This window comes from Falco rusticolus, chromosome 5 (assembly GCF_015220075.1).
Source record: "Falco rusticolus isolate bFalRus1 chromosome 5, bFalRus1.pri, whole genome shotgun sequence".
Classification (NCBI taxonomy): domain Eukaryota; kingdom Metazoa; phylum Chordata; class Aves; order Falconiformes; family Falconidae; genus Falco; species Falco rusticolus.
In genome coordinates this window covers 62,859,435-62,875,550 of record NC_051191.1, presented here as the reverse complement: position 1 = coordinate 62,875,550, position 16,116 = coordinate 62,859,435, and the positions used below count along the sequence as shown (strand labels likewise).

General features: G+C 47.1%; 1 protein-coding gene across 5 annotated transcripts in view; it reads right to left on the bottom strand.

The window, feature by feature from the left end:
- The window catches only part of HIPK2 (homeodomain interacting protein kinase 2), a 135,045-nt gene that overhangs the window by 103,453 nt on the left and 15,476 nt on the right, over positions 1 to 16,116 (bottom strand). For 2 of the 5 annotated variants that reach the window (XM_037390244.1, XM_037390246.1), the window contains exon 2: positions 2,067 to 2,321. The exons of the other annotated variants lie outside the window; for them this stretch is intronic. In XM_037390244.1, coding sequence (XP_037246141.1) covers positions 2,067 to 2,172 — 106 coding nt within the window. In that variant the 5' untranslated portion in view covers positions 2,173 to 2,321. The remainder of the gene's footprint in view (positions 1 to 2,066; positions 2,322 to 16,116) is intronic. 5 annotated transcript variants of the gene reach the window in all.

Here is a 16,116-nt window from a genome sequence, read left to right as displayed (position 1 = left end):
CCATGATGCATCAGCCTTGCTGTGCCTCTGCTCCCAGCCCTCTGCACCTTCTCTCTTTTTTCCTTTGCCAAAAAAAATATAAATAATAATAATAATAAAAAAAAGAGCTGAGAGGTTCAGATGGGCATCAGTGAATGAAGAACACAACAAGCCACGGTAACATTGGAGCCTTAGGGAAGACTGATGTCAAACAGAAGAAGGTGTAACCGGACATTTAGTTTTTTAAAGGCTTGGTGGTAGAGACTCCAAGTTGTTCAAATGAAAGGATAACTTACTCCATGCTCCGCAGAGGCAGAAAATAAATATGAAACTGGATCCTGGCAGCACCACTAGATCCCAAAATTGACCCTCCTGCTTTCTGCTCTGCCTGCTCCAAGGAACATGCTATTCCTGGAGGAGTTTTAAAAAATAAAGCCCAAGGAAATGTTCTCATGTCCTCTCCATTTCCCAAAGCCAATGCAAGCAGCTTGCTTGAGTGGCCCTCCCATGCACAGCACCCTTAGGTCCTGGAACTTGCTAACAACCCAGCACGGGCACCATGGGCTGCCCTGGTACTAACCACGAGCAGTGCAGCAACTGCAGTGTGCAGCTCAGCACACGCGAGCTACAATAAACTTGTCAGACTGTGCAAGACATGAATCATATGGATTGCCACAACAGCAACACAGTGTGTGCAGCCCTGCTAAAACAAACGAACAAACAAACAAACAAAAAAAAAATCCTAAGACATCCCAAAACACAGATGTAAGTAAATGGCTACTCTCCTGAGGCTGCCAGTACGGTTATGCTACAGAGCTTGCCTGAAAAATATATAGCCTCTTGACTTGAGCCACCAGAAATGCTTCAGCATGGCTGTAGCAGGGAGCCAGGGGAAAGCAGGAGTAACGCTCAGCCTCTTCTCCCTGGGAACCTGGACCCTGACCAAGCAGATGCCTGGATTGCCCAGGATGCTGGAAATGAGAGAAAACACTTGCAGCAAAGGCTGCTCATCGGTCACCGAAGGAACTGCCTGCAGAGGTTGCTCAGGTTTTTTTTTTAAAACACACCTCTAAGCGCACTTGGCCAGCTGGAAGTGCTGCTCCTCTCACACTGGAAGTTATGCTGGAGAAACAGCAATGCCTTTTCCTGCTCAAGGTCCTCCTGGAGTCCTTGGTGCAGCCATGAGACTGAAGCATGGAACTCTGGGGGTTCCATGCTGCCTTTACCCTTTGTGACAGCCTTCAGAGTTGATGACTAACTATTCCATCCATGCTTGCAGGCCAGCAGGACATACAGTTTCAACATTGAAACTGTCACTAATAACTAGACTTTGGATATACATGTATTTTTCACTTCTACCACTGCAATACAGTCAATGGGGATATTGACCATTTTACCATTCTGTTTCCCCCCCCTGCTCTTTAATGATCTCACTGTGTCACCTCTTAAGCCACCGTCCTTCACTCAGAGACATGCCTCACCTTCTAACCAGCAACTGCAAGCCTGTGACCCAAGAGATGAATCAGGCAGACAAAAGCAAAAGGGAAGGCATAAGGCCAGTTTGTTTGCTTTTCCTGGAGGATTCAGGCCAGAGACTTCAGCTTTTCCAGGTCAAGACAGTGTCTGCATTAGAAAATATTCTATAAATTCTTTATTTAAACTGTTCCCCTAGGGCAGCTGGCTAGACCCTCATGCTACAGGCACGTGGGTCTGTGTCTGAGTTTAAGCACATGAATTGTCTTAACTGACTTTAGCAGGACAACTCACGCATTGAAAGCTAACCACATGTGTAAGTGTTAGCAGGATCAGGGCATTAGTCATCTTCCCTTGTTTTCTGCAAGGGGGGTTGTGTAGGAAAAAAGCCCAAAAAGCCCCCTCAAAACCTGTGGATAAGGTTCATGTATCCAAGTCACACTTGAATCTAAATTAAACCACTTTCTCCCTGTCTCCCACTCTCCCATTTTTAAAAGTAAGTAATTTTCTGCTGGTTAAGGTCTACTGTTAACTGATTTCAAGAGAAATCCTGCAGAAGGTAGTCTCCAGCACCCATGCCCACCCCAGAAGCTACACACTCTCAGAAGACCTACGTGGCCATTCTGCAGGTTCTGTTCTCCTGGGTTCTCTTCTGGGGGGTTTCTTCCCTTTTTTCTTCATGACTAGTAACAGGCATAGACAAACATGCTCTCTGCTCATGGCAGAGTAGGTCTGCCGCTGCTGTACGTTGTCCACCTGGAGTGAAAATTCCGCCTGGTGACACTACATTCTGACTGAAGCCAACGGTGATGTCACAGACTGAGTATTGTGACTTCAGCTGGAAAAGGAGCAGTGGGAGCAGATGAACTCTGAAAACAAAGATATTGTTTTGGTGTAAACATCCTTCACAGAAAAGATGGGGAAAAAAAAAAAGAAAAAAAGAAGTATAGATAAATACAGGATAAACAGAGTTTTCTCTAGTCAGATCTCTCTAAGTCCCAACTAGGTACTGAAAGGTTTGTCATTTTGTTTCTGTTCTGTTAAGAAATGAGGCCCTTACTAGCTTTTGAAATAAACATTTTCTATCCTTCTTTTAATTTTGTTTTTAATACCTTCATGTCTCATCATTGTCCTAGAATAAGCAAACACCACTGCTGCATAAAGAAACAGGTCTCAGGAAATAATGTACAGTATGTTTCCAAACGCTTCATAAATCCACAGGCAGCTTGCAAATACTGCCTGCATTCCTGTGTGAGTGTGGTTGTTTTTCATATAAGTCACGTATTAATGCAATTTGGAAAAAAAACTTAACCCCATTCAATCACATCCCCTTCAACCTTTACACTGAAACCCAGAGGTTATAATTACACCTAAGAGCAGGAATAAATTAAAACAAGCGCTGGTGGTGCCTTGTACTTTTTTTTGGAAAGAAAGCTGATCCTGTCTACCCTGCCTTATGCGCTCTGTCTATACACAGAAATGGGCTGGCTGGCTGGCAGGCAAAGGGGGAGAGAGTAGGTTTTCATGAGGTCAGAAGTGAAAATAAGGTCACTTTCAGAGGTCAGAAATGGAGCAACGCATCCCATGTCCTAACATATACCAGAACTTCAGAAGGGGACATTAGCTTCACTACCTTCCCTTCTGCCACGCAGGATATCTTCAAGCTGTGGCACACCAGGAGGTCTGCAGAGGGGAGTGGGAGGGAGGACGCAGGCACTTGATGGGTTAGACACTTTCCACCGCTTAGTAAGGGTTATTTAAAGAGTAGCACACTGTGACAAAGTCAACACCCAGCAGTGTGGATGTCAACCACCGGAGGTCGGGGCAACAGACTGATGCATTGCAGTGGACTCCCCGTCAGGCCATGTCTGAGTCCTTCCCTTGTGTGGCTTGATGTCATCTTTCAGAGGAGATGAGCCTCTCCCACAGGAATAGCCCCCTTCCTCCAGACCCCTGCTACAGAGCAGCTCCGTTTCCCTCGCTAGGGTTATGGGAGATGGGACACCAGTGGTGATCCCCACTAAGCAGTTGTTACAACCTGGAGGTGACCAAAGACACCCACACCAGTGGCTGCCCCTGTGTGTGTGCAGGCATACACTGCATGAAATGAGACCAAGGGACTAATGCTCCCTTACTCTTCCCTCACAGGGCCCTGGGCTGAAGCAAGACCACCTGCTCTACCTCAGCTGCTTCTCCAGGGTTTCAACAAGGCTCAGAGATCTCAGCTTGGAGTTACACACACCGAAAGCTACCAGTTAAAAGACATGCCTCCTTTTGGAGAAGTCAATAGCAAGGAATGTGAAAGGCTTTTGCTATTAAAAGAAACAAAAAAGAGAAAGAAAAAGAGAAACTATCTCTGCTTTCTAAAACACAATTGCCTAATGCCTGAACAACTGTAATAACTAGCCAGTGGTGGCAGGTCAATGTCTGTCTTGACAAACCTTTCTGAAAACTCGCTTGCAGAAGAAGGGGAAATATTGGGAGGACTTCGTTTATCAGTTTCTCAGGAGACACCACAAATAATAAGCAGTTCCCTCCCCAAAGTACCCTAATGGGATCCTAGCTTCACAAAAAATGATGCTTGAATATTTTTCCTGAAATATAAACTTGCCATGCACAGTCAAAATTAAAAAAAAAAAAAGGGAATTTTTAAGAGAAACTCCACGGGGAAAAGCAACTGTGAAATAGCCAAACATCAATTATGAAAACCACAAGAAGAGGCTCTTGTGCATGGGCTTTAGGGTTTAGGGATTTGAAGAAAATGTGCATCCTGGTTTGACTCATAATGTAGGCAGAGAATGAGCAACTTTCCTCAACTTGTACAGCTCAGTGAGTATGTTCCTCTGCTGAACTGTAACTCTTTAAAGTCAGCGTATCTACACAACTTTCCTGCATCTCATAGCTCCTGGCTCATGGCAATCTTTGTTCTCCACTCCCATCTCCTCTGCAGCTTTGGAGTGACTGGCTTACTCCCATCCTAAGTGCAGAAGAGTGAGCTGATACTACCATGACATGGGCAGACTTCCACTGAAGTGTGCATCCCACCCATCCAGTAGCTTGCTCATTGGTGGCATGATCATTTCTACATCAAACCTTCAACCAGAGGTTCCTCCTCACTTGCTACTGCCCACATATAATTCTGAACTAGCAACGGGCTATGGGCAGTGCTACTTCATTCTACCTGAGGAAACATACATGGGTAGAAAAGCAAAATATAAAAAATTGAATAAAAGCAGATGGATTTGGGGGTGATTCTGCCTGTGAGTCAGAGCTGGACCATTTTCCCAAGCTTAAAGATGATGGTCTCATGCGTGTACCACAGGATTTCCACAGGACAGGACCTCAGAGAGGGAGCAACCAGAATTGTGAATACCCAGGGTAAAACCAGGAAATGCATTCCCACAAGACCCCCAGCAAAAAGCAATGGGATGATCCTGTCCTTCTTTAAAATAAGTTGCAAGTCTGTTGGTTTGTGGCATTGCTGTTTAATGGTACGCAGCATTATTATAGAAGAACAGCATAAACCTAACAGTTGTCATAAGGGAAAAAAAGACATCTTGGTCTGTCTGCTTTTTTCCTCCATCCCTGATTTCTCTCTACCTCCAGGGTTACACATGCTCCTATATGCAATGCCTGGATGCAAGGCTTCACCAGGCACTTTCCTCTCCGATGACCAATGACACCAGGCGTTTCCCTATCTCTTCTTCCAGGAGCAATGGCTGTTTATCATTCCTCATGCCCACTCTGCATGATGGACAACTACACAGAAAACAGTGAAAGCAAGAGTATTTAAAGTTGAACACCAAGAATGCAAGGCTTAGGAAACCTCAGCTTTAAGACTGCCTGGGCAACCTTCCTTCAGCCCTGTTTCTTGCCTGTGTATTGTGGCAGAGCTGTTAATCGCATAATCACAGGCTATTTTTCTACGGGACCTTGGCCTCACCCAGTACAGCAGGATACACAGTGCTCAGCTAGTGAGCAACTAGTCACTATTTCATCTTCTCCACGCTGTTCGAGGTGTGTCCCCAAGCCTTGTTTACTAGCTACCTGCCACATTCTGCTCTGCAGATGGAATTAGTAATTTACTCATGGACTTTCCTACAGTACATATCATTGAAGTAACTGAATGTTTCACAAACATAAAGGAATGTATTTTCACAATCCCCTCATAAAGTAAGACATGCATTACCCATATGTCATGGGCAGGGAACTGAGGCACAGAAAGATTAACACGAAAAGCTTCCACTAATTTTAAATGCCTAATTGAAACTCTTAGGTCCAAATCCTTCAGAGATTTGTTTTGTCTGCTGAGGATGTGGTGACAACCATTTTTTTTAAAGGCTTAAAACTTGGCCAAGTTTGGTCTGATGTTCTGGGAGAGAGCAGAAGTGGTGCCCCTGACATATATACCATGAAAATATTACTGGGTTGTTAAGGTGGGGGCTTGCTTTGTCATTTCTCTGTACATCCGTTATACTTGACACGCATCAAAAAATTCAACAGAGGTATACAAGAGCTGTTTTCTAAATATACATTCTAAGGCAGGTAGCTAGGATGGGAAATTTTTGCCCAGAGTGTTTAGATTTGGTAAAGCTGTGAACATCCAAAAAGCGGGTCTTAAAACGGGGAAGCTGTTAGATGGCCTCAACAGCAGGTTATTGCCATGACATACACTTTTCTTTCTCTTGAATGGTATTATCCAGCTGTTGAAGAAACCACACAAGCCTGATGTTACACTAACAGAATCAAGCCAAACTTCAATGCAAACTGTAACTAAAGCTTTTTTCATATCCCGGTTCTGTTCAGATAAACAAGATTAATCTATTTTTAATCTTAATGAACAACAAAGTCTTGTTACTCAATTCCAAAGAGCAACTTTTGCTTAGAGCATAAGCCCCACCTTTCCTCCTGTTCTCTCAGAAAGAAAAAGCAAGTGTCATGTCAGGTACTGTAGGCAGCACGGGTCATAGGCTGGATATAGGACAGGGATATGGACGCTACTCAGAGGCAGTGAATCTTGCATTGGTATAAACTGATCCACTGATCCTTCCCCTAATTATTTACAGGGAGATTCACAACATCCTGAAAAAAGGCCCACATGAAAATTTCAGGCAGTGATTTATCTGTGTTAAGACCAGGAAAGAAAGACAGGCAAAAAGACAGGGATGGGGGGGGTGGGGGTGGGGAGCGGAATAAATCACCCAATTGCTGCTGCCAGTCTTTTTCAGAGCATTAAAGTATTTTTAGAGACAGTTTTGTAGAAGCCTAAAATCCAAGCTTACTATCCACCAGGTGTGCACAGGACAAGGTGGGGGGGGGGGGGGGTAAACAGAGTGAGACAATGTGGGAGGTGACAGGAGAAGTGGTTCCTCCATCACGTTGTGAACAGGCAAGGACAATCCTGGGATAACTCCTGATGAGTCCTCTCTGCCACCCAAGCTGTATTCCTGGCAAATGATGTTATAAACTGTCCCTCCCCTAGACAAATACCACATGCCCACAAAGATGAACACAGACCCAGTTTCTCTGTCCTGCACTGAAAACTCTCACCATATATCCCTGCTTTTCAGCTAGCAATGTCTCCTGACTACACTAACGTTTACTAATTTAGTATTTTTAATTACAGAGGGATTTACAGCACTGCACTACAGTGCTGTCTTTTATTATACTCACTGTTTCTGCTGGATCTGGGTACACTCTACATACAAAGTTGCACATTAGACAAATTACACTGCACATTAAGTAAATCTCTCTCTAGAAACAGGATTAGATTAAGAGGCATCTTCCTTATTCCTAGTGTATAAATTAATATATCCAAAATCAATATGAAGTAAGAGCTCCAAATCAATTTATTAAAAAAACCCCAAAAAATAGTTTAAACATTCTCCACAATGAATCAAATTTATGTAGGAGATGCATTCTTTTTCTCCTATTTTGCTTAATAAATAAAACAGCTGGTCTGAGGAATCAGGTCAATCAGTGTCTGGAAAAAGCCCCATTAAAGCTGCTATATAACCTAGTTTCTCAAGCTGCATAAGGCATCCTAATATTGGAGATGCAGAAGTCCATGCAGAGACAGCCTGGATGGCTCAGCTTCTGGCTCTTCAGAGTTATGGAGGATATTTATCGCAAAAGATAGCAGTGAGGTATCTTGAAAACATCTAAGGAGCTAGGCTCTGAAGGAGCACAACAAAGACAACATGATGCATCCAGACCTATACTCTAAATATAGCTAGTGATCTTGGGAACCTAAGTTGAGGTCATCCAACATGAGGAGATGGTAAAGGACCACATTTTCACACATGCTCAGATTCACTCGAAGCTAGCCTAGCCCTGATGCCACAGTGGATGACAGCACCTCTTCTCATGGCACTCCATGGCTGCATGGTCCCATCCCTCCCATGCCACGTGGGAGGGTGAATCCAGCAGAGCCCAAAGCTGTGGGCGTGCTGCACAGGCGCAGAGCCTATTCCAGTGCAGGTGGAAGCCCCCCAGCATCAGCCTCCCTCCTGCACTGCAGACGGCTGTTGCTGCAACGCCCAGACCCTGGTCACCTTGGAAAACGTAGACCTTCTTTTCTCCTACAGATTCGAAAATGCTTTGCAAAGGATATCACAACCCACATACCACAGAGACAAAGATGGAGCCAGAAGAAAGTGACTTGCTCAAGCTTAAAGGGCAAGGCAGCAGCTGAACTGGAAAATGAAACCTGCTGATCTACAACCCTAGGTTTTAGCTTCTTAAATAAGGATTCTCTTTCCTCATTAAAAAACTAAAAATGGGAAGGGGGGGGGGGGAATATTCTGTAGATACAATGAACTTGGTCCTCAGAGGGCTAATGACCTGATATACTTTTTTCTTTCCCTTCTCACCTCCCTTTCCTGTGATAAAAGTTACTGTAACTTCAAGGACTATCCTTCTTTACTGGTCTACTTTAACCGAGTGTGTCAGCTAAACATCCTTTTCCCCACCACCTGAAATCATAGACCATCCTTCCCAGAGAGAAGATTACCTTCTCGCTTTCAGCCTCTCTAGATGTCCTCACAACACCCTGGATTGAGACCGCTCCGCTTTCTGAATCGTGCTGAGGGACACCAAAGTCCTATCTGCTGGTTTCAGCCTGCAGTACGTGGCAGCCTGAAAGGGTACCCTGGAGGTAAAACCTGGTTGTTCTCTATTAATTTTTCATTTCAAGAATGGCTCCAGGGAAAGGAGGGAGATATAGGTCAGAGACTTTGGGGGCTGATTAGTAACTCCGTATATCTTTCTTTTTTTTTCTTCTCTTTTTTTTTCCCCTTCCAAATTCAGAAACAGAGGGTTTTCCCTCTGTATTTCTCATTTACTCCTTGAACATCATCCGCATTAGTCAGCAAACTCCTGCTATTTCTTCCACAATCCCCTGACACTTACAGAGTGACTAACCCTTCTCTCCACACACTTTGGCTGCAACAGTTGTTATCTGTTTTTTTTCCCCAAGAAAAGTGGGTCTCCACACTGCACATGTGCAGTACTCCCCTGTGGTCACTGCCACAAATACTCCTGCTGCCACACAGCTGCAAACACTATGATTTTGTAGGCACAGAGCTGAAGAGTCAGGAGGTGATGGCAGGGCCTGCATTCAGGTCACTTACTAACTCACAATCACAGTAGCAGTGCTCCTCAAACTGGGGTTCCACCACCCCATTTATGCCCCAAGCACAGGCATGCGGAGAACTCAATGGAGGAAGCTTGAAGCAACCGGGCTTCTCTTCACGGCCCTTGGGGTGCCTGGTGCCTGACACGGTGTGCAGAAGGTCTCAGCTGGGCTTTTCAGGCATGAATGCAGGGTAAGTAGAAAACACAGCTCCTCATGACTCAAGGCCGCATCATCAGAGCATGACAGAAGGCTCCTCCTGGCCCGGTGGGCTTGCACAAGATGCCCACCCACAGCCATGCTTACAGGGGACCTCGCACGCAACTCACACTCACGTAGGCATACCCACAGACCTGCCCACACTTTGTTCTCAGCGCTGTGCTCGAGCAGACAGGGAGTTTGTTGTGTTCACCCTTCCAGGGTGATGCCAAGACCACTCTCCCCTAGGTCCAACATGCAAAGAGGATGCTTTTCCCCCAGGGCAAGGCCATGCCCTCAGGCTACAGTAGGTGCTACCTAATGCCACCCATAAAGGGCGCGAGCCACATCCAGAGTGGAGCATGTCAGTAAGGATCAGTGGCAAGGCTTGCCAACTTGTTGCCAAAGTCCGTTCCCCATTTAACCTTGACACCCTCACCCCAGCACCCACCCTACTCCCGTTGCTGTTACCTCCATCTCCACTGTAGGAGAGCCTTCTGCATCGCTGTGTAGGGAGGCATGAAAATAAACCACCGGCTCCAGTGCCACACTCCCTCCTGGCAGATCTGTTTCTCTCTTAACTGTTTCCAAGTGCCTGGCTGTTTTATAATCCCCACTGAGCATTCCCTTAACTCCTTCCTCACTGAGCCCTTCCACCCTCCCTCACCCACTCTCTCTCAAAAGGCAGAAAAAGCCAAGGCGAGGTAGGGGGTACAGAAAGCGAAGGAGGGGGCCTGAATCAAAGAAGGAACAACTGAATCAAATTGCATGTATAACAGAACCAGCAAATTAGTCATTTCCCCAGCCTTCTCTCACGCAGACAAACTGACTCTTCTATTAAAATATTTCTTTTTTTTTCCCCTGTGGACATTTGTGTACCTTAGAAGCTTACTTCTCTGCTAATCTCCTGCTTTTTCATACCATGAGGTCATATGCTTCTGCTGGTAGCACAATTTTAAATCACACAGCAGCTTGCCCTTTGAGGTCTGAACCAAAATCACTTTCTTAGATCACAAGTAAATATGAGTTGATGGCTTCATGCCCAGTGTCACCACCACCCCATTTACGCATATTGCAACATCTGAGAAGAACTGAGGAGCGCAGGTATCGCTTCCAGTGGAAAGGACCTTGGCAATCACCATGAGGGCTGCGAGAGGGCTGTGTGGAAGAGCTTGTGCAGAGGGACACAGACTCCCTGCTTCTGAGACATGGGACACTGCAATCACCCTGAACTGGTGAGAGTTGCACATAACTATCGATGCTAAAGGCTGTGCATTGCACGTGTGTGTGCATGCATGTCAGTGAGTGCAGGTGGTGGGTGAGAGGGAGTTACCCAGTCTGAGACATTTTATGAGACCCACAGGTCAGGGCTACACCGGGATAACCACGACATACTGCAAGTTGCTGTGTGCCAAGGTATACTAGCAGCATGGCGTGGGACGGGACAAGTACAGCGACCCAACAGCTTTGGATTTCATAACTGTGATTACATGCAAAGCAATGTCACTTCACACTCCAGTGTGTATGCTGCTCCTGTGACAGGACAAATAAAGAACACAGGGCAGGGGGAAGCAATGGCTTTAATGCATCCCCTCCCAGGTGGGAACAGGACACCTGCAGCTGGCTGCTTCTCTTCCCTCAAAGCCTACGGCTGCTTCTTCCAGAGTCTTGAGGTTACCCCTGACAGCTTACACTCAAAAGTTTGCCAAGGTATCTTTTTCCGTGACAAAATGAGCTATTCTGTCACACAAGGCTGGGCCACAGGGCTTTTAAAAATGGTTCTGCTGCTGTTCAAAGGGAGCAGCTTGCTGTGCAGAGGAGTGGTAAAGTTAATAGTAGTAGGATCAGCACAAGCTCCTACCCTGCCATCTGCCTTCAGCTCAGCCAGGCCTTCTGCTGAACAGACAACGTGGGCTGGGGCCACTGGAGTGAGCAGCAACTCAATGACATGAAAGACTGCCTGGGTTAGTTGATTAAGAATAAGATTAAGAGCGCAGGAATCTTGTATAGCGCTGGTACTGACTCAGTTCAGGGATTTCATGGGGATATTTAAGCCTGGTTTTCCAAAGTCTTTTAGTTTGCGCAAGTGGGTGTGTGCCAGCTTGAACTAGCCCCATGAACTGATGGTCCCAGAAACAAGGGTCATCTCTGAAACTGCTACGCTTTCTTCTTTGGTCACCGCTGGTAGAAAGTAGGGATAAATAATGCTTAACTACCTCACTCCCCTGTAATGTTTAACTCCTTCACATTTATAACGCTCCGCAGGAAACACAGGAAAGTCCACTGGAATGGTCAGGGATGGCCCTCACAACCATGGGTCACGAGATCTGCCCTGTGGACTTCTTTAGGTGCTGGCCACTGCCAGCAGGCCCCAGCAGAGGCTGCTCAGCTCTGCTCCTGTACATTCAGACTGACAGTTGCCTCAAGAGCTTTCCCTTTTTTTTCTTTTTTCTTTTTTTTTAAATAATAGAAGAGTCACTTAAGGCTTGTGAATGACCTCAAGATTCCAAATTGCTGACCTGCCACCAAACTCAGCCTGCCAGTGCAACCATGAAGAGCAGAGCTTGATCCCCTTGATGGATGGTGAGGACAAAACAGCTTTGTAGACCCATAAAAAAATGTTGAGGTCCCCTCTGATGTCATACCATTCCGCAGTGGTGTCCCATAGCAATCTGAAGGACCGCTGTGGCTGATCTCCAAACCCAGGAGGGGACAGGTAGAGGGAGCAGCAGAAGGGTGCTGGTCTGGAAGGGGGACAGGGGAGCCGGGATAAGCGAGAGCACAACCTGCCTGCTCCAAAAACTGAAGGAACAGAGAGCCCCTCCTTCCACAGATGAAGAGAAAAAAGACACATGAGCAGAAAGCCTGGACTTAATCATGAAAAACAATAGCTCATCATTTATTTTCATATCCCCTCGCTAATGCTGGAATAATGCTAACAGTGGAATTCTTATGGCATGCATGTCATGCCTGCAAATACCAAGTGAATTACTTCTCAGCTAGGCTATGGGCTATGGCACTGAGCAGCACATTCGTTACAAGTGATTGGATGATGAACAACAGTTCCCAAATTCCTCCTTCAGAATGCTACTTGCATTAGTTGTAATTTAATGAGAGAGAGAGGGAGGGAGAGAGGGAGAAAGTTGAGGCTCAAACCACTGAAATAATACTGCCTGCCACTGCTTCCCACAGGGTCTTGTATTAACTCACACCACCACCACCTCCACCACCTCCTCCTCCTCTACCTCCTCCATTTTCACACCTATCCTTAGGTGCTAAAAGTGGTGTCATGAAACCCATCAACATGGCAAAGGAGCATGGCAGGAAGCCCCCAGGCACATGCATTCCTTCTGGCTGAAACACAAGAGAGGATGCAAACCTCTCCCTCTTGTCTGCCAACAGTAACGGAAGGGCTGGCGGGGGGTGTGTGTGCTTCTCCAGCGGCCCGTCTCTGCGTGGACAAGCCTCCAACTCTTCTTTGGTTACTTCCTCCTTGAGCACCAGTGCAGGTGAAAGACACTGAATAGACAGCTTTAGAAACAGATCACCAAGCACACACAGAGTGACCCGTGTCAGTGCAGACCTCCCACCATGCACCCTGGCCAGCATGGTCCTCCTGTCTCCCAGAAGGAGACATGAGGTAGCCCAGCCTCATCCCTGCCTCACAGGCTATCTTAGCTGGTTTGTTGCTCTTTGACAATTTTGAGATCTAGTAAGCAGCCAGTAAATGTGAACAAAACCTTTGCTACACATAAGGCCTTCAGCAGTGTAAATGTGTCATCACTGCTGACCTCCAGCGAACCTGGGAATTACTGCCATGGCTGCCTCCTGTCAGTTCTCAGGTAGGTCTGTACCTCGCACACCTTCAGGGCTGAAACCAAGACTCCCTTCTTTGCTCCACAGACCCTGCCTGCAAAAGGGACGGCCTCTTCAGAGGGGCAGGGGCACCTTGCAGGTTTCTGCCCTAGAAGGAGCCTAACTGGCCAGCATCACCTCCCACTCTCCTGTGTCAACCTTGCCACAGAGCCCATCCCCCTTCACATGACAGGACATTTATCCACCAGATGACCCTACACATAAGGTTCACACCTGAAACATGACCCGCTGTGTGGGGTCTCATATGCTGGGCCAGAAGAAAGCTGAGAGGTCTGATCTGAGCAGCAGACCTACAAGTAAGAGGCTGCAAATATCATTACTGCTTTCCTAGTGTACCCAGTCTCTTCAGTGTTCCCCACTAACAGTGCATAAATGACAAACATCCACAGATTCCTACCCCATGGAGCATCCAGAATCCTCCCTATCGCCTCTATGCCAAATGTAATTTAAAAGCCCCCCACCCCTAGCCACATTTTGTGGTGTTTTGAAAAAAATTAATGCAAACTAAATTTACATGTTTCTGAAACGAAGGTATAGGCAGGGGAAGGCAAAATGCCCTTAGGATTGGAACCAAATGTATTTGTGCAAATGAGACCTAGGATTTACAGTTACCTTCCAGCCTCCAGCATGTGCTACAATCTTAGCTTTGGCTTAAAAACCATCTGTTTTCTTGTAAAGGTTGACAAACACCAATGATCCTTTCTTTGGTGTACTGGCCAAAGTCCCATGGACCTGACTGGGGGAGGAAGGTGGGCAGGATGCCACAGGATGCTCCCAAGGACATCCGCAGACTGTATGTATAGGCATACAGGTGCCTGAGTGCGCTTCCCAGCAATATAGCAGGCACGATGCTGGCAGCCATCTTCAGAAACTATCCAAACACAGACTGCCCCTCTCCAAAATCCCCCTCCCAAGCCCAGGTGTAGCATTGCACACTCTGTGGCTTTCCTAAAACTACGGCTGTGTTGTAAGCAGCGACAGAACTCTGAAATAAGTGAAAGCATCCAATGCTGAAGTGACCCTAAGTGAAGGCAACAACAATTGTTACAAATAAATAAACAAGAATCAGTCACAAAGAAAAAGGAAGAAATGGGGAGCCTCAGCCTGCTGTGACTACCTGTGTGCTGAGCAGCTCACCTACTCTAGCAATGCGGGGAGCCCAGCATCCCCACGAGGGGCACCAGATGAAAGGGGTCCCTGTGCAGAGAGCAGGCATGGGGAGGAGGGGACATAGGCATGAGAGGGAAGCAGGGGGCTCCCCTGACAGAGGCCCACCACAATGGCTACGTGGCCTTTAGGAGCCTGGCACAGGGGTGGTGTTATCTGCTACCAGCCACAAGCTGAGCCTGCTTGCCCGGAAGGAGAAGCAGTGACTAGGCTGGGAAGACAGAGACGAGTTAGCAGGGGCTGAACTATATGAATGAACATACATAACCAGACGTATGGAGCCCAGCTGGGCTACACCATTACTGCAGCAACTTCTTTGGACATCCACTGAAAACCACAGAGGTCAGAACCACCAGCCGTAATCAATCATATTTACAGTTTAAAATCCAACCAAATCCAACACTTCTGTTGGGACCAAGAAGTTCAGCTACAGGTTCCTGGCCCTGCTGCAAAGGCATCCTGTCCCTTGCTTCCCCTCCTGGCAGGCTGTCACAGCTCAGGAAGGGTAAAGCTCAGCTGCAGCACTCGGTGCCACACTTCAGTTCCCTTTAAGCCTTCAAATTAGGGCTTACACGGGGTTTAAGTGCAGCCTGTCCCAACACAGGGTTGGATTACACAGCTCTCGTGTGCTGCTGGGTTGCCACCTCCAACTGAAAAGGGGACAAGCGCCCTGCTGCCTCACTCACAGGCAGCCCATCTGCCTGGACACCCCAAGTAGGGGATGGGGGGAGCACCTGCCCCCCACAGCCCTCTCCATGTCCCAGGCAGGCAAGACAGGAAGGCTGAGATCACCAGGAGTGGCTCCTGCTTCCCTTGCCTCAGTTAGGCAAATAACTCCCAATACCTGATCATTTCATGGTAACCACGGAGTGGTTTACCCATGCAGCCATGCCTGCGCTCTTCCTCCCCCACATGGCTCATCCTGAGCCCCAGGGCAACTGCACAGCCCCCAAGCTCGCCAGCCTGGGATGTCCTACACGCAGCATTCAGCTCCCACAGGAAGTCAGCATGTTCTCAATATGCGATGTGCTATGCCCTCAACCATGAACACCTCAGGTGGGCTGGTCATCTTCAACCAAGCACGACCAAACATGACAGGGCTGTGCTGAGGAGGGGTTGGCAGAGGGGAAGAGGCCGCCAGGAACACAAAAAAGGACACAAAATACACAAAGAGAGCAAAAGCCCCATCCCCTTCACAAGCCTTGCAATAAAAATAGGGCAAGACGGACAGGAGTAACAACCACAGTGAAACCCAGAAAAAACCCTGTGACCTGCAACTTGCTCCAATGATGCCAGGTGACATAGGCATGTTTCCTAGCTCACCCCCAGTGCTGCCACAAGCATCTGTTTTATTGTACTCGGTATCAAAAGCATTGGGCATCCCCACCTGAAATGCTGCCCTACCCTGCCATTCACTCACATCCCACCTTCTTCCCTTGCACATTATCTTCTACAGGCAGTGGCTTTTTGGCAGGAGTTTCAGTATCTGTTTGTGACAGGGCATGGCAAGGGAAAGCAGACATCTCCTTGTAAAAAAGCATTCTCTTCCTGAAACCCCTTCAATCCTTCCTGACTGGGAGGAAATGCAGGGATTGGTAATGACTCAAGTGTTCCTATGGGAAACAGCAATGATTTTGGAGGAACACGAAATAACTTTTAAGCCAAGCCCAGTCTGAAAGAGGGGAACTCCACAGTCTGTTGCTCGAGTTCACAGTTGAGCAAGAACAAAACCAGGGTTCGGCTGTCTGCTTGCAGGGATGCTGAAAAAGATACAGCTACTTTACTGAGGT